This window comes from Girardinichthys multiradiatus, chromosome 23 (assembly GCF_021462225.1).
Source record: "Girardinichthys multiradiatus isolate DD_20200921_A chromosome 23, DD_fGirMul_XY1, whole genome shotgun sequence".
Taxonomy (NCBI): Eukaryota; Metazoa; Chordata; class Actinopteri; order Cyprinodontiformes; family Goodeidae; genus Girardinichthys; species Girardinichthys multiradiatus.
In genome coordinates this window covers 41,816,297-41,839,419 of record NC_061815.1, presented here as the reverse complement: position 1 = coordinate 41,839,419, position 23,123 = coordinate 41,816,297, and the positions used below count along the sequence as shown (strand labels likewise).

The following is a 23,123-nucleotide window of genomic DNA, read 5'->3' as shown; positions in this document are numbered from 1 at the left end:
TGAGGTCCCTTAGAGGCCCTTAGGTCCTAAAAGAGAGACTAATACTTCACATTTCTTTATAAATAACAGTGAGACTAACCACTAATCTGGAATTTTCAGAACTGGAATTGTCAGCTTAGCTTCAAAGCACCCAGTTGTCATCCAATCAGAATTCATCTAGCTCTCTTGCAAGGTAGACAAAATGAGGATTATTGGTCCCCAGGTGAAATTATTTTTGGTTGATCAATCAGTCCTATCCTTCCAGTCAGTGTGTGGGCTTTGCAGTCATCCAAATATAGGTCATATTAGCCCAGTTAATCACAGCCAAGGGTTTCTTAATGACATTATTCAGGAATGAATGTGTGAGGGAAACTTTTATAGCTGATATGCTAGACATGCCATTTTCTTCATTAACTTAAATAAATAGCAGGATTACATTGTGTAAGAAACGGTGGTGCTAGCTGATTTTGTTCTGGCCTTTGCTCTTCTGTCTCTTAGGTAAATCATTGTGCTATACTCTATTTGTCCGTTGTCTCTTTTTTTTGTGTGGGGTGCCAGGTGCCTGGTTCACGTATACTGTGTGTACTTATTGTGTACTTAGTTTTTATTGATTTTGCATTGCCTTAAATGGTGCCTGCTGATTATGATGGTTTAGTTGTTGATAAGATTTTGCATGATCATCGACTATTTATTGAGTTTGTAACCTATTGATGCTGTCATTAAAAGCAATAAAATCATTTTTAATATTGAATTATGTTTGAAGATAGTGGTATTTTTTCAACACTAATGAGGGAAGAGGGTCAAAGGCCACTGTGTGTGAGCGATCTCCCACGTTTCACAAATGGTACCTGCTGTAGATAACCATTCATACAAAACCTGGTTCTGCTGGAGGTTTCTTGCTGTTAAAAGGAAGTCAAGGCTTAATATTGTCAAGGATTTTTGCTGAGAATGAAGGTTTATACAATTTATTTAAATTGTGTTCATGATGTTTATCCTAAGACATAACAATAATGTTAGGTGCTTGGCTATAAAACACACCCTGCTACAATGAATGCATTCCCCTTTTTGTGTCAGTCTCAGTATGAAAAGGAACAATTTGCTATTCAGTGCCCCAATTAAACTTTTTAGGATATCTGTAGCCTGACAAGCAGCAACATTTGTAGTGTTACCAATATTATATACATTTTCCTACCCTCTTGGTACTGTGAAAAAATTACCACACTGCTGACATTGCTTCTCCGCTTCACTTAAACACCCCACAAACCCACAATCCTGCACTGCATCACTATTACTATCCCATGCCCAAACAAAAACCAGAAGGCCAACCCCCTCCCCCTCTATTAAGACATACACAAACGGCAAAACGATGGAAATAAACATCTACTGTTAAAATCGGCTCAATTTTACTTATAGGACCGATGTGTTTTAAAATGACTAACATCGGCTGATACCGATGCTAATGCCGATGTATTGTGTATCCCTAAGTTAATACAATAGCATATTTATTTATTCGGAGCACTGTAAATATAACAACAGGCAGATACATTTCTGTCTTATTCATTTTTTTATTACATCCAAACATGACATTGCAGAGGGAAATAAGCACCCTGAGTGCATAAAAATGCTGGAAAGCTGCAAATTATTAAAGTCCAGTTTTTATCCCACTGTAGCATTTAAACGTTAGTTCAACAACACTTGATTTTGTTCCCCATTTCACAACCTCAAAGTGAGATTGACCATCTGTCAAAGGCCTGTCTAGATATTTCTGTAATGCTGATTTCTCCCTTTACTGCATCTCTCTTCATTTCAACAGACAGCCCTTTTTTCCCCATGAACAAATCTGAATGTACCTGGCTTCTCGAACAGAAACACAGACCTCTTTTCCTTTAAACAAGCTGGTAAACGCTGCAGCTGATGAGCAGCAAAGGAAAACCACTCCCTGTCGCATTTTAATTAGATTGGGGAAATGAAGGATAGTAGTTTCTCTGGCCGTCATATTCAGCCATCCATCATCACTACTTCCACTGCGTGAACTTTAGGAAAAACTTCATTTTGTTCCCTAGTGAAGTAGCAGAAATGCCATTATAATGTGCTTTCCTCCCTCTTCTTGCCTTTGTGCAATAATACTTCTTTCTCTTCTCCTTTTTTGTCGTTTTCTTTTCCTGTTACTTGTAACTCTGGCTCCCCTTCTCATTCATATTCTCTCTTGCAGCCAGAGGGTGTTCAGGTTTCATTATGGGATGAAATGTATTCAAAGTAGAAGGCAGGAAGAAAGAGGAGAGGATGGAGAAATAGATGGATGGATGGATGGATGGATGGATGGATGGATGGCAGCTTGGTCAGGAAGCACCTGAGGCTCAGTCTGTTTTGTATGTGTGGGTGCATGTGAGTGTGTTTCTATGCATATTTACTTAAAATTGGCATTCATGCCTGCCAGCATTTTCAGTTTCTCCAAGAAACTGTGTACCCTGTCTGCACTGAGAATATCGCTGTGTGTGTTTGGCCAGTAGTGTGTGCTTGCCTGCATATGAGCATTCTCTCCCAGAGTCCCTCTGTTTATTTATCCTTATTACACACCTATGCAGTCCCATGGCAATTCATAAAACTGTCATTAAAGGTAAGCTGAGGCTTTGTGGTCATGGAGAGAATTCTACTGTAGGCTAGATTTGGTTAATAATAACCCTAAAGATCTGGGGAAGCTATAAAAATGACTTAGGTCTGATTCACACGGCAATATGTTAAAATTGTCAGTGGATTTTCAAAACCTGAGAGACACCACACATGACGATAAAAAATCGCAGATATAACAGGTTTGGTCCTATAGTGTGTTGTTAACAGCCACACAGCGAGCACAACACACTGCAGACAAGCAGATTTTACTAATGAACATTGAGGTGTCAGACGGGAAATCTCTCAAACACTCTCGAGATCAAATGTGAGTTCAGAGTTATTCCTCTCCGTGTTTCCCCTCCTCGCTGTCTGATTGGCTACACGTCATTTTCAACAGGCTGCATGCTCGTATGTCCTTGGAGAACTAATCCAACATTTTGAATATCCCCAATTTGAGGTCAGAGCGGCCCCAACGTCCTTCCAAGCAGACTAGATCATTCTTAACACATCCATTAAAAATGCAATAAAGCAGATAATTTGCAAGCAGGATGCCATTATAGCCGAAAAGAATGGATACTTAAATGATTCAGATCATCAAACAATTTTTAATACCAATCACATATAACCTGAGTAAATCCAAAAAACATTTTTTTTCAAGTTTCATTAGCCACACCCAAACCTGACTGCTGCCTGGGGGAATCAAGAAAACACAAGAACATGTCTGACAATGTGAAGCAACCAACAAATCTTAAACAGCAAAAGACCATGCCCTGATGTAAAGAAAATCAAGGACAAAGGAAAAGCAAAGTTACAGACATCTATCAGTTTGGAAAGTAATACAAAGTAATTTCCAAGGCCTCAAAACTCCAGTGAACAACAGTGAGAGCCATTATCCATGACTGGGGAAAACATGGAACAGTGGTGAACCCTCCCAGCAGGGACCAACCTACCAAAACCACTCCAAGAGCTCATTAATGACTCATCCAGGAGGTCACAAAAGAACTACAAAACTAACTTGCCTCTTGTTCATGATTCAATAAGAAATATACTGGACAAAATCTGCATTCATGGGAGAGTTCCAACGCTAAAACAGCTGCTGACCTATAAAACATCTTTAAGATCCTTGAGACTTTTGGGGAAAATATTCTATAGAATGATGAGAAAAACATGAAACATTTTGGAAAGTCTCCTTCTTATTAAATCAGAAATGAATTAACAGCATTTCTCAAAAAGAACGTCATACCGACTGTCGAACATGTTGGTGGTAGTGTGATGGTGTGGAGCTGCTTTGCTTCTGCAGGATCTGGATGACTTGTTATAAATTGTTCAAAATAAGATAAACAAATAAAAAATAAATAAAATGAAGTTTTGGAGGGGCCAAGTCAAAGCCTGAACTTTAATCCAATCTAGGTGTTGTGGCATAACTTTATACAGGCTGCTTATTACTCAAAAACCCTCTAATGTGCTGAATTGAAACATTTTGCAAAGAAGAGTAGCCCAAAATGCATCCAGAGCAGTGTTAAAGACTTAGTTTCAGTTATTACAAATTGTTTAATCGGGTTCTCTTTAAAAAAAAAAAACTGTAAGGGGGCAGGTTCATTTTTGTGGCACTTTAAATTACCGGTATTGTGTTTTTAAACATAATTCTGGTTTTAACATGAGTTTAGGTCAGCAAGGCCATTATGAAGTTAGATCAACCCACAAAGATACCATGTTTTGGGACTGAATAAATGATTTTTATAAGGTCAAAGGATTTAAAAAATATAGAAATCATTGTTAAATCTGATAATAAACATCTAGTTTATATTGATGTGGGTCAACAGCAATATCAAAAGTCATATTTGATCTCACAAATTACTTAAGCTATTGTTTTTTATAAGAACATTCACAGGCAAATGGAGTAAAGAAGTAAGAAGGTCTAGGTTTCTTTTAAGTCAGTACAACATATCCAAAATATGTGTGTACAATTATACACAAAAGTTTCCACGGTGTCAATATTTAAGCCCACCAGCGGGTTGATAAATCAGACATAGTAACAGTTGCAATAGTGGTTCCACTTGAAAAATATCTTTTTATGTCCTACCTTTACACAGGTACCAGAGGTTTACATGTAGACCTTTTAACTGTGGAGCTATTATTGATTTATTTAAGTTATAGAATTTCAGGTGAAAATTGCTCTAAAACCCCTCATGACTTAACGGGTTAAACAAAAGTGAGTTCAGGATGGAAAGGCTGTCTATGAAAAACTTTGTACATCTTTGAAGCTTCCATAGGATATAAGACAGAACATACAAGAATGTTCTGCTGATTATTTGCATTGATTCACTGGTCATCAGTAAGTGTGACCTTGTCTATTAAAGCAGGAGTTCTTGCAGTATGCTGGTCTTGAGCATAAAGGTATGTGTTACTAAACAAGTATGGATTGCTTATTCATACCCCTTTCTCTTAAAAGAGAACAAGTATAAGGAAGAAAAACTGATGACTTATATCGTCAGAAGACAAAACCTTTTTGCAGGTATGTTGAGTTGGACATTCATGTATCACCGTCCTTTCATAATGATAAGGAGATAAGTAACCATGCTTGCAGTTAATTAATAAGCAGCCATTAAGGGATTCCAGGCCAAGTTTTGACTGACGGTGGACATGACAGGCTGGCAGCTGCCAGACTGCAATGAGACAAAAATCAATAACAGGTCTGTTGTGGGAACAGAATGACGGACATGAGGTGACCACAGTATTATATCAGTGGATTACTGAAAGGTAGTGATGTGTCAAGAGTGTGTAGGAATGTGCAAGCCAGAGATTTAAAAGTCGAGGTTTAAGCAATGTGTGTTCAAGCTGCTTGTGTTTCTTTGTCTGTTTGACTTTAGCTTATGTGTCTGGTATGGTTACTGTTTGTATGCCAGACTGTATGCTTGTACAGATGGTCCATTTGAGGCAGTGTGTTTGTTTGTGTTATGGTCAGCTGCTCAATAAATCAGCAAGTGATATAGTGCTGTGTTGTGATTGCTCCTGTTAGTCAGATGCTGTTCATCATCCTGAGAGGAAGGTGGATATTCCTTTGAGATTATGGGAGAAACAAACACATTTTTATACATTCACCAATTTATTGACCTTCTTCAAACATTCTGCTGCTCTTCTGGCAAAACAGGTTTGTATTTTTACGAGATTTTTCTTTTCTGTTTAGGTGGAAATAATTTCCACTTGAAATTCATTGCATTTTCCATTCCAGGTTTGTCCTGTTCAGGGTCGTAGGGGACCTGGATCCCATCACAGGTGTCACAGGGAGAGAGACAACCTTGATAGATTGCCAGTCCACTACTGCTAGAAAGAAACTGAGTTTTCCTCAAGAGTCTGGAGACTTCACTGATTTTAATGAACAGATTTTATTTTTACACTACTTTTTATTTATATTACTTAATGATATTTTTTAAATTTTAGATGACAGTGTGGGTAGCACCAGGATTTACAAATTACAGCTTATTCTGGGTTAAAGTCACATCCTGTTACTGAAAGTTAAATTAGTTTTTAATCAAACCGAGAGGATTTGTTTTTTTTCATTTACTATAAAAATGAATAACTTACATGAAAGAAATTGATTCAGATTAATACTTCATGAGCTTAGTCAGTATTCATAGTTGGTAAATTAGTTTTCTTTCCTTACACTGGATGTTTATTATGGTTTAAATCTATTTTATTTCTCCTTATTTTGTTGCCAAACACCAATGCAGCACATATAGCCTGAAAAAAACTGGAGTATTTCTGCCTTGGGGAAAATATTAAAAACCAAGAGGGTATATTTGCCTGTGCATGTCAGGAGACTCTCACCAGTGAGCCCTTGAAAAGGGGAGATTAAGTATTGATCTTGGAGAAGTAAATCATAATGCACATGAAAGACTTTGAGCAACCCAAGCTCATTTTCCCCATTTTTCCAAGTCTAAAGTATTTGCGCCTTGAAAGATGTAGGATTCCTGGGACACATTTAGCTTATTTTGTTTAAATTAGTCTAAAATAAAATCCATCCATCCAGACAACGTTTTTCCAATCTTCTATTATCCAATTTTGCTGAGCCTGTGCAAATTGTAGCCTCAGTTTCCTGTTCTTAGCTGACAAGAGTAGCACCATGTGTGGTCTTCTGTTGCTGTAGCACATCCACCTCAAGGTTCGGCGTGTTGTGCGTTCAGAGATGCTCTTCTGCATCCCTTGGTTGTAACGAGTGGTTATTTGAGTTACTGTTGGCTTTCTATCAGCTCGAACCAGTCTGGCCGTTCTCCTCTGACCTCTGGTATCAACAAGGCCTTTGCACCCACAGAACTTCCACTCACTGGATCCTTTCTCTTTTTCAGACCATTCTCTGTAAACCCTAGAGATGGTAGTGCATGAAAATCCCAGTAGATCAGACGTTTCTGAAATACTCGGACCAGCCCGTCTGGCACCAACAACCATGCCACGTTTAAAATCACTTAAATCACCTTTCTTCCCCATTCTGATGCTTGGTTTGAACTGCAGCAGATCATCTGGACCATGTCTACATGCCTAAATGCAATGAGTTGCTGCCATGTGATTGACTGATTAGAAATTTGCATTAACGAGCAGTTGGACAGGTGTACCTAAAAAAGTGGCCGGTGAGTGTACTTGTTCTATACCTGGGAAGGAGCAGTCTGTCACCAAATGAGCATCTCTGTTTGCTGATGACAGTATGCAGAGGGTGACTGGCACTGTGCATAATGTCTAGTAGTTCATTGTCCTCTTCTCTGCCACCATCACCAGGGAGTCCAGCTTCCAACCTACGACAGAGGCCGCCCACCTGATCAGTTTGTCCAGCTTACATGTATGATTCTTGGACATGCTGCTCCCCCATCACACTACGGTGTGAAGAAGGGCGCTGGCAACCTTGAACTGATAAAACATCCACAGGAGTTTCCTGCAGATGTTTAAGTACCGCAGTCTCCTCAGGAAATACAACCTCCTGTGTCCCTTCCTGTACAGGTGGTCAGTGCTGCAAGTCCAGTTCAGCTTGCTGTCCGGCCACAGCCCAAGGTATTTGTAGTAGTCTACAACCTCAACTTTGACTCCCTCTTTCAGAACAGGTTGTGGCTTTGGTCTGGACCTCCTAAAGTCAATGACCAGTTCCTTGGTCTTCGTGGTGTTGAGCTGCAGATGGTTCCTTTGGCACCAAACAGCAAAGTCCTTCACCAGTTTCCTATATTCCTCATCTCTGTCATCCCTGATACATACTATGATGGCTGTGTCATCTGCAAACTTCTGAATGTGACACAGCTCCAAATTGTAAGAGACATCCGAGGTGTACAGGGTAAAGAGAAGGGGGGCCAGAACCATCCCCTGGGGTGCTCCAGTGATGCTGATCACAGTGTCAGACATGATGTCCTTCACCCTAACGTTTTGCGGTCTATCCATGAGAACAGGAGATCCAAGCGACACGGCAGGGATCCACGTGCATGATATGTAGCTTATCCTGACGGAGAAGGGGCTGGAAGGTGTTGAAGGCACTTTAGATATCCAAAAAAGGATCCCCGTGGTGCCTTTTCCATTATCCAAGTGCAAGTGCGCTCGATGTAGCAGGTAGAGGATGTCATCATCCACGCCAACACTTGCTCGGTATGCAAACTGTAGACAGTCCTAGGTATGTCTAAGAAGACTGAGGAAGAGATGCTCAAACATTTTCATTAGATGTGACGTTAATGCCACCGATCGGACGTTATTCAGCTCACTGGGCCAGTTCTGTTTGGGAACTGGAACTATACATGATGTCTTCCATATCATGGGCACTCTTTCCAGCTGCAGGCTGAGGTTGAAGATATGCTGGAGTGGTTCACCCAATTCTGCAGCATAGTTCTTCAATAATCGATGGTACAGCTAGTCCGGGCCTGCTGCTTTTCTAGGGTGAAGCTTTTTTAGTTGACCCCTAATCTGGTCCACAGTGCTATATAAAGGAGTCTGTGTTGAGATGGTGGGCAGTGGATGAGGGGGGTTGCTGCAAGACCTGGGGGGAGGTGTTTAGAGGAAAGGAGAGATTTCTATAGTGGGAGAGACGGTGAAGGTGGGCATGGACTGGTTAAACCGATTAAAGAAATTGTTCATCTCATTTGCCTTCTCTCCACTGTTCCCCCTACAACTCTGGTCTTTGTTTTGTGGCCTGTGATGGTTTTCATACCTTCCCAGACCACCCTCACATTGTTCTCCCCTAGCTTCTGCTCTACCTTTCATCTTGTAATTGTCCTTAACTTTTCTCACACAGTGTTTCGCCTCTTGCTGTGCTGCTTTCACCTCCCTATCTTTGCTCCAGAAGGCAGCCTTGTTTCTTTTAGGACAGCTTTGACTTCCTGCGTTATCCATGCTTTATTATTAGGGTAACATTGCACCATCCTAATGGGAAAGACCAAATCCACACAGAGGTTGAGGTAAACTGTAAAACAGCATGTTATCTCCTCTAAGTCTTCACAGTGTGGGCTGAGCAGTACATCCCAGTCAGTTGTGTCATAGCAGTCTCTAATGACATTTTAAATTTTGGAGACCATCTCCTGATGGCGCAGATTGTTACAGGTTGCCTCTGTACCAAGGAGATATACACTGCTCAAAAAAAATAAAGGGAACACTTAAACAACACAATATAACTCCAAGTAAATCAAACTTCTGTGAAATCAAACTGTCCACTTAGGAAGCAACACTGATTGACAATCAATTTAAATGCTGTTGTGCAAATGAAATAGACAACAGGGGAAAAACTTTGGCGATTAGCAAGACACACTCAATAAAGGAGTGGTTCTGCAGGTGGGGACCACAGACCACTTCTCAGTACCTATGCTTTCTGGCTGATGTTTTGGTCACTTTTGAATGTTGGTGGTGCTTTCACACTCGTGGTAGCATGAGACGGACTCTACAACCCACACAAGTGGCTTAGGTAGTGCAGCTCATCCAGGATGGCACATCAATGCGAGCTGTGGCAAGAAGGTTTGCTGTGTCTCTCAGCATAGTGTCCAGAGCCTCGAGGCGCTACCAGGAGACAGGCCAGTACACCAGGAGATGTGGAGGAGGCCGTAGGAGGGCAACAACCCAGCAGCAGGACCGCTACCTCTGCCTTTGTGCAAGGAGGAACAGGAGGAGCACTGCCAGAGCCCTGAAAAATGACCTCCAGCAGGCCACAAATATGCATGTGTCTGCTCAAACTGTTAGAAACCGACTCCATGAGGAAGGTATGAGGGCCTGACGTCCACAAATGGGGGTTGTGCTCACAGCCCAACACCGTGCAGGATGCTTGGCATTTGCCAGAAAACACCAGGATTGGCAAATTCGTCACTGGCGCCCTGTGCTCTTCACAGATGAAAGCAGGTTCACACTGAGCACCTGTGACAGACGTGAAAGAGTCTGGAGACACCATGGAGAGTGATCAGCTGCCTGAAACATCCTTCAGCATGTCCGATTTGGCAGTGGGTCAGTAATGGTGTGGGGTGGCCACACGGCCCTCCATGTGCCCGCCAGAGGTAGCCTGACTGCCATTAGGTACAGAGATGAGATCCTCACACCCCTTGTGAGACCATATGCTGGTGCGGTTGGCCATGGGTTCCTCCTAATGCAGGACAATGCTAGACCTCATGTGGCTGGAGTGTGTCAGCAGTTCCTGCAAGATGAAGACATTGAAGCTATGGACTGGTCCGCCCGTTCCCCAGACCTGAATCCGATTGAGCACATCTGGGACATCATGTCTCGCTCCATCCACCAACATCACGTTGCACCACAGACTGTTCAGGAGTTGGTGGATGTTTTAGTCCAGGTCTGGGAGGAGATCCCTCAGGAGACCATCCGCCATCTCATCAGGAGCATGCCCAGGTATTGTACGGAGGTCATACAGGCATGTGGAGGCCACACACAATACTGAGCCACATTTTGACTTGTTTTAAGGACATTACATCAAAGTTGAATCAGCCTGTAGTGTGTTTTTCCACTTAAATTTTGTGTGTGACTCCAAATCCAGGCCTCCATTGGTTAATAAATTTGATTTCCATTGGTGCGTTTTGTGTGATTTTGTTGTCAGCACATTCAACTTTGTACAGAATAAAATATTCAATGAGAATATTTCATTCATTCAGATCTAGGATGTGTAATTTGAGTGTTCCCTTTATTTTTTTGAGCAGTGTACTTAGGCTGTAGGTGAATCAGACTGTGGCTAGACTTAACCACTGGGTGCAGGGGTGTGGGTCAGTATCCCTCCCTCATATTAGTGTACTGCAAGTCGATTGTCCTGTTGTTTCTTGTTGTGCAGTCCACAACTTAGTAAAAGCATCGAAAGTAGCCTCCAAAGTTGTGTGATTAAAGTCCCCAGATATAAAAGCCTCAGGATGTCATGTCTGCAGCCTTGCTGTTACAGAGTGAATCCTCTAACATGCAGTGGCTGGCTCTGCCCTTGGAGGAACGTAAACACGGATGACAGCCACGTGACAGAAATACCTCGGCAGATAATATGTCTGTAGGCTAACTGCCAGGAGCTCCAAGTCCAAACAACATAGAACCATCTTAAGAGAGGTGTGTCCCATCCATACAACAGCAGCTATTATATAGATGAAAAGGCCCCCACCTTTGCTTTTCAGACATGCTGTAGTGTCTCTGTCGGCTCTCACAGCTGTGAATCCCTGCAGGTCTACATTAGCATCCGGTATGAGCTGGGTTAGCCATGTCTCCGTGAAAATAAACAAGCTGCTCTCACGGTAAATCTGCTAGTTGTTCAGTGCAGACAGCTTATCCATCTTATTTGGCAGCAAGTTCACATTCCCCATAATGACGGCAGGAATAGTTGGCTTGCATTACCACTGCCTGTCTGCTAGCCAGTTCTTTGGCATAACCCCGGCCTTAGAACCCCCGGGTCTCCTCGACTCCACCAGAATGAGATGTCGTATCCCGGCTCATCCCATTGTCCTAAGGGCCAGCAGCTCTCCTCTCGAATAAGTAAAAAAAGGTGACTTCTGATTGTAGCATAAAGTCCATATTTATGTGTATCATGGAAAGGCAAAAAAAGTGTAAAGAATATCTAAAAAATAAAAAACAATTTACTAAAACAGTCAAAACAGCGAAAAAGCTACAGAGCTACTGGAGAGGCAGCCGCGTCCGATGGCACCATTATCATGTAAGCTTGTCCTCCAGCTCATCCTCACCCCTGTTTGGGTTTGAACTTAGACAGACTGGTAAATTGAAAGCTTTGCTTTTTAAGTCAGTTCTTTATTTACCACAACAGACCAGAGCAGCGCCCACATTACTACTGATGAAGACCAATCAGTCTCTCCATCTCCAATTCTATCATACCATCACTCTTGAACAAGACACCAAGATACTCCCCCACTTGAGGCAGAGACTGATCCCCATCTCAGAGGGGGCAGTCCACCTTTTTCTGAGGACGCTGGACCGAATCTCATCCACATCTGCCCTCCTCCTACCGGGGAGCTTTTTAACTACCTCGGTAACCTCTGCCACAGTGATGGAATTGCATTCTCTTGAGTCTTCGGGCTCTACCTCCTCCATGGAGGACATGCCGACCGGATTGAAGAAATCCTCATAGTACTCCTTCCACCGCCTGTTTTCAGACCGAGTACGCAGTTCCCCTCTCCAAAGCATACAAAGCTTGGGATTGTTATGGCTTGCGAGATATAGGACCCCAGAATGCAGACGAGCAGGAAGCGTGATGGTAAGTGAAAAACATATAAGGAAAAAACCCCGAAACCAAAAACCAAACAACAAACAACCCCAAATCATAACAGACCCGTAGGCTGCTCTGCACCAGCACTCTGCACCAGTGCTCTGGAGACCTGACGTGGGCTGCTCTGCACCAGCGCTCTGGAGACCTGACGTGTGCTGCTCTGCAGCAGCGCTCTAGAGACCTGGCGTGGGCTGCTCTGCAGAATTGGCCTGCAGACATGGCGTGTGCAAAGGTGGGCGGTAGTAAACCAGCCTTACTGCAGTCTCATAGTCCCTCTCCACCTGCCTGATTCTCTCCATCAACTCCGGAGAGGAATACATGTGGCAGGTCTTCCTTAAGCTTTTTATCTGGTGTGCATAGAACCTCCAGCGCTGCTCCAGCTCGTCACGTGTTGCTCCAGAACACCGTGCTGGAGCGAGCGCAGACGGCATGGGCGGAGGTGCAGCGAGCCTGGCAGACAGTGCTGTGGCAGACGAAGATGCGGGCTTACTTGCCGCAGCCCTCACGTAGGCTGGCTGGGAAACCACCTCCTCGCCAGCCGAACCACAGGAAGGTGCTCCGCCGGCGTTTCTTGCGGCGGGAGGAGGACGAGGGCTTCACTGCCAGGCCAAAATGCGCAGCCAGGGGAGCATGTGGAGAACAGCGACAAAGGGGACCTGTCCCAGGACATGGAATCGCCAACCTGGATCCATCATAAACCGACTGCGGCACTGACAGCCCTGCAGAACAGCGCAGTGTCTTCTCCGCCTCCCGCGACAGGAAAGTAAAGAGGTCCATGGAGCTAGCCTGATGCTCATCCACGAGGTCCATCGTTGGTGGAAACATTCTGTTATGGCTTGCGAGATATAGGACCCCAGAATGCAGACGAGCAGGCAGCGTGATGGTAAGTGAAAAACATAAGGAAAAAACCCAAAACCAAAAACCAAACAACCCCAAATCATAACAGTGATGGTCCCAATTACCCCTCGTCAAACGGTTTTCCAGAACTTTTTTGAGGTCCACGTTAAATCTCTCTCCACAGCCTCTCCAAATTCCTTCCATCCCCGAGTTTTTACTTCCGCAACCAGAAAACCTGCAGTCCTTTTGGCCAAACGGATTGTTCTGCTGCTTCAGAAGTCCCCAAGAACATCAAGCCCTAAAGGCTTCCTTCTTCAGCCAGACAGGTTCGCTCAGACATTTCCAGCTCATCCTTACCCCCGTTTGGATTTATCAGGGCTGTTCAGCAGCCTCGCCGTCACAGGTTCCAGCTCACTACCAGGTGGTGATCCGCTGACAGCCGTGCCCCTCTCTTCACCCGAGACATAACTCCACAAGTCTGATGACATGATTACAAAAAATGATCATTGATCCTTGGCCGAAAGTGGCCTGGTACCAAGTACCCTAATGAACCACTTTGTACTCAAACATGGTGTTCATTATAATCATGTTGTGCCTCGCACAGAAGTCCAATAACAAAACACCGCTTAGGTTCAGATTGGAGAGGACATTCTTTTCAGCCCACTTAGAACCTTCCCTCTTACAACCTGAAGTCACAAAGAGGCGACCCTCTTGCTCAACAGATGCTTGTCAGCATCCCCACCCCCTCCTGTCACCTCTCTCCCTGGGCAGCTCCATAGTAGGAGACAGTCTTGGCCCCCTCTGGGAGTTTGGGTTTACAGCCCAAGCTGTGTGTAGTGGTAAGTCCAACTTTTTCTTGTTGCTACCGCTGAACCTCACACGACAGTTCTGGCGCCTTATGCGCCTGTGATGTGACATTTCATTTCCCTAAAGCCAAATTATGCTACCAGAAAATTAACACGCCACCCAATGTTTATGGTGCCGATCCTGAATTTCCTCTCTGCAGGTGGTGGGCCCATATAGAGGGGGCTTCCTGTGGCTTTTTCTGGTTGAACCCCAGCTCAAAAGGCAGCATCTTAGGGTCACCAATTCTTCATAAAAATTATTAAACACTATATACATGCCAACTGGATGTTTGGGAGTGATGCCAGGAGAAAGGGGTGTTTGTCCTAACTTTATGAAACATGTTTAGTTTTCTTAATGGTACTGGGACTTTATCTGCAACAATAAACTCTTTAGTCAGATGAAGGTAAGATTGATTTTTCAGCAACAAACACTTCTGGATCAAAGGATCATTATCTCCACTGTTAAGTATGGTGTACGTTGTGTAATGTGGGTGCCCTTCTAAAGGTCCTAGAAGTCTTGTTAGAGTGCCAGAATATTTTAAATTAAAATATGGTGGCATCTGTCAGTAAACTGAGAAGGGGTTAAGGTTTCAGCAGGATAATGATACAAAACGTGTAGAAAATCTATGTGGTGAGCTGAAGAGAAGAGCATAAAGAATAGCCATTTTGTTAGTTTGGTTAGATCACTACTACTTTCTGGCTGTTTCTTCTATAAATGTAGTAATCTATAAATTTAGCTGCTTTGTTGAATTATATAGGTTTCATATATAGGTCTATATGGAAAACACTTTTCTACACAAACTTGCCTGCATCTACTTATGGTGTTAAAATTTCTGTCAAAATGAATTGTTCTAATTTACAGCTGCTGTTCCAATAATACACTCTTCGAAAGAGGCCACTTCAGCTGCATAAACCTCTGCAAGTGTATATTCAGCTCTTCTGTCACTTAAACAATGCGATATGCTTCAGCCTTGAGTAACCATTTTGCAGTGTTAGCTTTCTGCGGCACTGTGCAATCACAATATAAAGACTTGTTCCATAAGGCAGGCCACTTGGATGAGTATAAATCTACATAGCAGCAATTTTTCTGCTCCTAATGAAAAGTCAAATAACCGCAATATGCGCCAACCTTCTGCAGTCACTTCTCTAAAGCCCATTGCAACCATATTACAGGGTTGTTCTCAAAGGAAAAAAGACTCTCACATGAGCATAAATCTACAGAAATTTATTGAATCTGCAGCCTGTGTGCAGAGCACTAAAGGGCGAAGCAGAGCCCAGACTGTGTCATCAGATATCTTTTGGCCTAACATTGCAAGACATAAAAGTGCCAATGTGAGAAGGTGAGTTGCGTGTAAAATCTGCTGAATATTTGACAACAGAAGAAGCAAAGCGCAGTCCCTGCAGTGGTTGTAGCACGACTCGAGGGCCTAACCTGCTCACTGGATCTTGCTGAACACACCAGAAATCCCTTCTCTCTCTCTCTCTATATATATATATATATATCATCTTCTATTTATATATATTATATATTCCATTTGTTTATTGTTTCTTAATTAACTCTAATATAATCCTTCTGTACTGTCATACTGTCATAATATAAATGTATCAACATTTCATGGTCCATTACAGACAGCTGCTAACATTTAGGATATGCTGCTTAGGGCAACAATCATACTTTAATTAAGGAAACTGATGTCCACATTGGGTTCCAGCATTTCAGCCTTTAACTGCACCTTTGTTTCAAATGAAAAAGCATCTATCACCTATATGTAAATAATATTTCTGTTAAAATAAATTGCTCTGACAGGTGATTTTTCTTTAGTAAACAAAATTAGAAAGTTCCAAATAATGACAATGGAATACCAGTTTTTGATTAAACAGAAACCCAGAAGCACATAATTCATCCTGCATAACCCAGTGAAACAGGGCTGCTTATTGTAGCACTGCAGTTAACTATCTTCATCAGCCTTTATTCTGTGACTGATATCCACACCCCTCCTCTTGCATCTCTAAACTTCTTAAGCGATAATTGTGCTTCTGCTACTCGAACATTAAAATAAGAAATTAACTTATTAGCTCTGTAGCTTTTGTAGATTTTTTTCTTCCTTTGCCAAGCCAGTGGGTAAGTTATGCATATCAACTGCCTGAAGGCAGACAGGCTGCTGCCTGCTAATATAAAGTTTGTTCTCCTGTGACGCTGACAGCAGTGGCCGACAGAATAAGCTCAGGAGGTAATTGGGGTCTTTAGTCTGCAAACCAATATCCTCCCTCGAAGACATAATTCACTCAGGGTAATTAGACACAAAAGGATAATATCTGCCGCAGATCCTGATAAATCTGAACTTTGATTTAATGCCTAAGCCCAAATGACATTTTTCCGTGCGTTCCTTAATCTGATGGATTTTTTAAAAACACGCTTTCACTGTGTTGCACTGTGTAGATGGTCTCTGCCATGCTCCTGGAGCATTGCCCCAAAACAGACAACCCAGTGCATCACCTTTGGCATTTGTTCCATCTCCAGGTTTTACTGTCCTTAAAACAGAGGTCAAAAAATGTCTTGCTGCAGCATTTGCAAGACATGTGACTGGGTGGTTCAGGATTTAATTATGAGCTTTTTATTATCATGTCCTTGTCTCTGTGTATAAGAATTAGGATTGACATGATTATCACAGTATTTCTTTCTTCAAATAGCCAACACCTATTTAAACCAATGAGACAAATGGAAGGAATCAAATGACTAGATATTTTACTGTAATGTACTGTCCACCTGAGAGGATATTGAATGTACTTTTTAAGGTATTTAATTATATATGTTTCACCATACTGCAACTTTTTGGATTGGACAGATGTCGCAGAGACGTCTATGTTTTCCATCAAAATCTAAACTTGCATGTTTTAAAGAGACCTAAATGTAAACACTGAATAAAAATTCAGCAGAGTGATTGTTAGGGATAACGGTGATTGTTAGGGTAACTGCACACTAGCTTCCTATACTGCAACACTTTAGAAGATAAATTATCAGAATGTGGATGGTCTTTGTGGGAGTGAGAAATACAGAAGAATTTTAGCATGCAAAAAACGTCTAAGGCGAGGGTGTGTTGGTTCATTAAGATTGTGGCAGCATATAGGGCTGGAGTAGAACAGCATATCAGAGTAGTTTGGTCATTGAGCAGGTAAAGCTGAACCGACAACTCTGGTCTCAAGCTATAATCTGATTATTGACCTATGGTGGTGTGGACATCTAGTGCATTGCTGCCTCTTGATCTGTTCCAAGAAGGTTGAGCAAGGTTTTCTCTTAGGACATGCTGTGATCGTGGGCACATGTGGTGGTATTGCAGTCTTGACACAAATCTGCTGATATATGGTAGAGAGACATCGGAGAACATCTAGCAAATAGCAGGAAAAAAAATATTTTTGGAGTGTAGCAATGACATGACTACTTTAACACCTAAGTAAATTATCCAAATATGCCATGATCCCTTTATGTTTTAATATATCATGTAGATCATGGAGAGCATAGTGAGGTCTTCATCCAGAAAGAAGGTACATTTGGGACTAGATGTACTTGGAAAGGGCATTGAGTTTAACATTTTGAATACACATTAATGAATGCAAATTCAATAAGTTCACCGTAACCCACATTTGATGCTAGCTGACTATTGATTGTTGTGCTGCTACCGAAGAGTGATAGCAATTTACCAGCTGAAGAAAAAGAAGATACAGCTGATAATGGGTTAATGGGTTGCTATTCGGTTTAACATATGCAGATATTTTTTGTCTTTGCTTTAACATTTGCTGCGTTGTACCTGTTGCAAGAAGCTTAAAACTGAATTAATGAGGACAAACAATGGCTCTACAGAAAGGTGAGGTGGATATACAGTACTGTGCAAAGGTTTTATGCAGGTGTGAAAAAATACTGTAAACAAAGAATGTTTTCAGAAATATAAATGATGGTTGTATATTTTTATCAATTTACAAAATGCTAAGCGAGCGAACCCAAACATACCGCCAAAGTTATTAAGAACTATCTTTAGCGTGAAGAAGAACAAGACTTACTGGAAGTGATGGTATGGCCCCCACAGAGCCCTAATCTCAACATCAACGAGTGTGTCTGGGATTACATGAAGAGACGGAAGGATGTGAGAAAGCCTACATCCACAGAAGATCTGTGGTTAGTTCTCCAAGATGTTTGAAACAACCTACCAGCTGAGTTGTTCCCAAAACTCTGTGCAAGTGTACCTAGAAGAATTGATGCTGTCTTGAAGGCAATGGCTGGTCACACCAAATATTGATTTGATTTAGATTTCTCTTTTGTTCATTCACTGCATTTTGTTGATTGTGAAAATAGATGGTTAAAACTTCCATTTTTGAAAGCATTCTTTGTTTACAGCATTTTTCCCACCTACCTAAAAGTTTTGCACAATAATGTATGTGTGGGATACACCTTCCCATGCCAGGCCAATGTAGATGTCTCAGCTAACGAAGCGAAGAAAACTGTCAGATGGTTATGAATCCAGTCTTGTATAGAAGTCTAAGGTCAGTGTGTGGTGGGAGTGGCTAAAAAAGATAAAGCCTTCATTCACCTAGGTCAGAACTCCATTGGAAAATGCCCTGCTGCACAATGGATTACCATGTTCAAATAAAAAGACAAAGCAGGCATTTTTGTTGTCAGGCACAGAGTGTGGATGGCCTTTGAATTCTATTACCTTTGATAGAGCAAGACATCAGAAGATATTAATTCCAAGTTTTAGGGTTCAGTTCAACAGAATCTATGGCAACTGTTAGAAATATCATAAATAAGTTGTTGATTTCTACCTGTTGTAAGGTGCTAAAAACCACTGTCTTTGGAGCCTAGATACAGAAACAGTTTCACTGATATTGCTAGGGCAAGAAAACTCCTTCATTCAGATTTGGCAGCTGGAGGATTTTCAGAAGACACCAAACTTCGATAGCAAGGTTATGGTGGTTTATTATCATGTGGACATCATCTCAGGTCCTGGGCTGAGCCTAGTTGCAGCAGTGGCAACATATGCATGATGGAGAACCTGTGTCTGTGACACCTGTGTGGCTTGGTCATTGAGCATTGAAGCAGAAGTAACAATGGTGCCTTGAATCCTAGGCCACAACTTTAATTATGGATGAAATATCTTGCTGCGGTGATGCAATCTTATACTGTACTATTGCATCCTGACCCAATCTGTAAGAGTCTGCATGTTTTCAGGGCAATCTTTAAAAAAAAACAAAAAAATTCAAGAACAGGACAAGATTTTTTTTATTGTATTTTTGGTTAAGATGGCCATCCATAGCAGGATTCAAACTTGGGATGTTTGCTTGATATTGTTTACTATGTGTAACAAACTCATTGGTAGGGGTTTTGTTGCATCCCTTGAAGTGTCCTGGAGCCTTGGTGGAACACAGCCTTAATGGTCTGAGGAAATCAATAACCGAACTTGATTTATAAATTCATCTATTAATCCATCAAACCATCTATTTTTGAGAATGTGGGTGGCAGAATATTAGTCTCAGCATCAATGTCGGAAAAGAAAATGTTTTTAGATGTTCAGACTGTAGATCCACTTTTTAAACTAGTACAGTATCATATCTAAATAAGATATTTTTTTAGTCTCAACACCTGAGTTGTGTATCATACACATGCTAAGCTGTTTTTTGTGGCAAATCAACTAAGTAATAAAGATCAAACATGTGACTTAATATGGTCTAAATTTAGCCTGAGACATTGAGGACTAAACGAGGTCTAATGACGACACTATGATGTAATCACATTTCCTTTTTACCGAGATTGAATTATTTTATGCCTTCTAATGTATTACTCTGTACTGTATTATCCTTTTATGTGCTGTGCTTTAACATAAAATGAGTCACTGTTTCTGAAAATGGAGGCCAGAGTCATTATGTTTGATCAGTCCTGAAGATGCTTACAGAGGTTGGAAGGATGCCCAGAATATGTTCTCTCTGAAACTTTCTTTTTTTCTTTGGCTTGTTTTGTTTCTCCCTGCAGAAGGCCACATTGATCCAAATGCTGTTTTGGATAAAGCAGTTTAGTTTAACAGAGGTTGTGCTGAGTCAGGATCAATGACCAGGGTCCAGATGGGTGTCACAAGTTGCTGTAGCTTTAAAAAACACATTAGGTTGGGAATGCAAGTGTAAATAAAACGTAACTCTTTATTTAGCTGTTTTAGGTTAATTAAATGGGATGGCAACACCGTTGTTATATAATTGGAAGATTCTATCAAGTTAGGGTTGTGTACATGAACTAATGGGGGAAAAGAAAGTAAAGCCTCTTTCAATTTAAGGATTTAAATAAAACCATTTATAATGCTCTGGTCATTACCAGGTTCTTGAATTATTTAAATCTAACCTCAAGTGCTAAAAAAACACAGAAGATCTCACACTGCTATTTATTAAAGAAAGATGACAACAACTGTATGAAAAACTAAGTACACCCCATGATCCAACAGCTTATAGAACCACTATTAGCTGCTATAACTCTCTGTGTGACTTTATCAGTGTCTCATATCATTGTGGAGGACTGTTATGTCCTATAACAGTTCTGGACAGCCCTGTTAAGCTCCCACCCCTGCATCCTCAAACAGGTGAAGGTATGTGAAGAGCTTTAGCTATCAAGCAGATGGCCTTACATTAGACACTAGAATGCTTGTTTATATAGAGGGGTTCACGGTCAACGTGATGACCGCAAGGTGCCCAGGTCCTGTTGGCTGCAAAATAGGCCCTAATCATCAGCCCCCAATTACAGTGCTTGGCAACTGAAATGAGGTATTTATATTTTCTCCAAACATGGTGCTGTGCATAATGGTCAAATATATCCACTTTGGTTTTGTCTGTTTAAATTCTATCGGAATAATTTCTGAGGCCACATAAGTTTCGGAGAGAAGAGACTCTTTGTTACCTTTCCAATCAACCCTTACTTGCCCTGTCATGAACTATAACATTTAAGATGCCATCCTAGATCTTGGTTTTGTAGTCACTTCATTCTCAGACCAAGGTGTGCATTTGCTGGGATGTCCACTTCTGGGAAAATTGTTTCTATTCATCAATACTGTTTCTCTTGGTAGAATGGTTTGGAAATGGCCTGATAAGACTTTCCAAATTGATAGGTAGAAAAAGCTGCTTCTTCTGGGTAATGTCTGATGTGCTGATGTCTTTTTGCTCTGGCATTCCTACGGAAACAGCAATGGTGAACTTGTTTTTCCCCTCACAGTTTCTCTATTTGGGCTTGATTTTAGTTTTTTTTAAATAATGACATTGTGGAATCAGTTCTGTGTTTTGTACATTTGGAAACTTGATCTAAATAATTTTAGGGCCTTGTAAAGATTAAATACATTTTGTTGCATCTTCAATTCACTTTATTGACCGAACATTTTGAAAAACTAACAATAACTATTACCCTTTGAACTAACCTGTGACACCAAAGATTCCCCTCAAAATAACAGTATCTGAGATGTGAAGATGTAGAGAGAATGCTTTACACCAAACGTGTGTCTTAATTGTGTTTTAATCAGAAAAATAAATAATTGTCTCAACTACTTTACATTAGAATCAGTTAATCATTATAGTTAAAATAGGTTGCAGGTTTGCAAATTTGCAATAAATGGTTTTCCTTGACTAAGAAAAAAAGATTAAATTCCCAGGAATTGTCAGTTTTTTTGTTTTTTGGGAACTAACTGACTGAATCCATTTTTGAGAGTAATTTTGAGAGATAATTTTTTCCTTATAAGGAAAAAATTACCTCAGGCAAATGTGTCTGTATCAACACAATGAATTAAGTTATAAAAATTGCTCAAGTTTCCAGGATTCTTAACCGCTTTAATTCCCACAAAGAGCAACAACACTTGGCAATATCAATATCAACAAGAAGGCAACATTCTTTGTTCTTCTCAACATTTAAAAAACTGTCCCATTACCGCATGAGTGACTGTTAAACATAAAAAGATGGCCAGGGAACAAAAGAAGAAGAGCAAACACACAACCATAAAGAAAAAAAAGAAAAAAGAAAAGAAAATAAACTGAAAAGAAAAGGAAAGTACCTTTCTTGTGAGTAGCTTCAGTTTTGGAGCCTTTGGGGTCTAATAAAAAAACAGATCAGAATTAAACACAGCAAATACTAACACCACCTTACCAACTATACGTTGTTTGTCCTCGTTAAGGAAAACAACAGCTTCTTCTATCAAGAGCGAACAAGACAGCAAGGCTCGAATATCTAAGGTGTCGCTCTGCTGCCAACACTCAGTGAGGGTGAGTGTGTGGCAGAGGGGGAGACTTGAGAGGGACAGTAGGAAAGGCAATAGCAGGGAGAAGGGATGCAACGAGTCTGTAAGGAAACAATCTACTGCCATACTGCAGCGGGGAGGAGAGGAGAGGCAATGCACTGAGATGAGGAGGAGGAGGGTTGCAATGCGGCTCTGTCAAGAGGAGCTTAAATAAGACTAGCAAAATGCACTAACGGAGATGCAGGAGGCCAGAAAGAGAAAGGAGGGCGAGGAGGAAAGGTAGGGATGCAAAGACTACATGTCAAACTGGCTTCATTTTTGGCTTTGTTTGTCTTCAGGACGTTTATTTCTGTATTCTTTATAGCAACATTGTAAATATGAGTTGCATTTTTGACCACAACTTTAACCAAAATTCTCAAATCCATTCTTTGTCCTTTTCAATATTTTCAATCCAGATGTAGTAAAAGCTCAAAATTCATAAATGATCTCCAAATGTGGAATAAATCCCTATTTTCACTCTTAATAGGCATAATTAAAGTGAAGTAATTTGGCTGAAATGGAGCCCATGTAAATCTGTAACCTTTCACAAATGGGCCAAATCATTTCAGTTTCAGAACTTTTGGGCTGCATCCGGGCTGATTTATAATGGAGAAATGCCAGCCTGCTAATGTCAAGTAACTAGAAGTAGAGGCCGGACGATTCATTGCTCTGCAGCGACAAGGCATTTTCCCCCAGTTCACTCCGGGAAAGTTAGTGCTCGACTGCGGACGCCTGATGTGTCATGGAAGATTGGTGGCTTATTGGATTTATTGAATTTGTCTGGAAAGTTCCACAAAGTACAAGGAGCAAAGACAAAAAGTTGCACTACTGCTTTGGTTAGCAGTTCTTCTATCAAAC

At 41.3% G+C, this 23,123-nt stretch overlaps 1 protein-coding gene across 5 annotated transcripts in view; it reads right to left on the bottom strand.

Annotated features, from left to right (window-relative positions):
* The window catches only part of glra1 (glycine receptor, alpha 1), a 172,013-nt gene that overhangs the window by 80,111 nt on the left and 68,779 nt on the right, over positions 1–23,123 (bottom strand). For 3 of the 5 annotated variants that reach the window (XM_047353665.1, XM_047353667.1, XM_047353666.1), the window contains one exon: positions 22,044–22,082. The exons of the other annotated variants lie outside the window; for them this stretch is intronic. In XM_047353665.1, the coding sequence (XP_047209621.1) occupies positions 22,044–22,082 (39 nt within the window). The remainder of the gene's footprint in view (positions 1–22,043; positions 22,083–23,123) is intronic. 5 annotated transcript variants of the gene reach the window in all.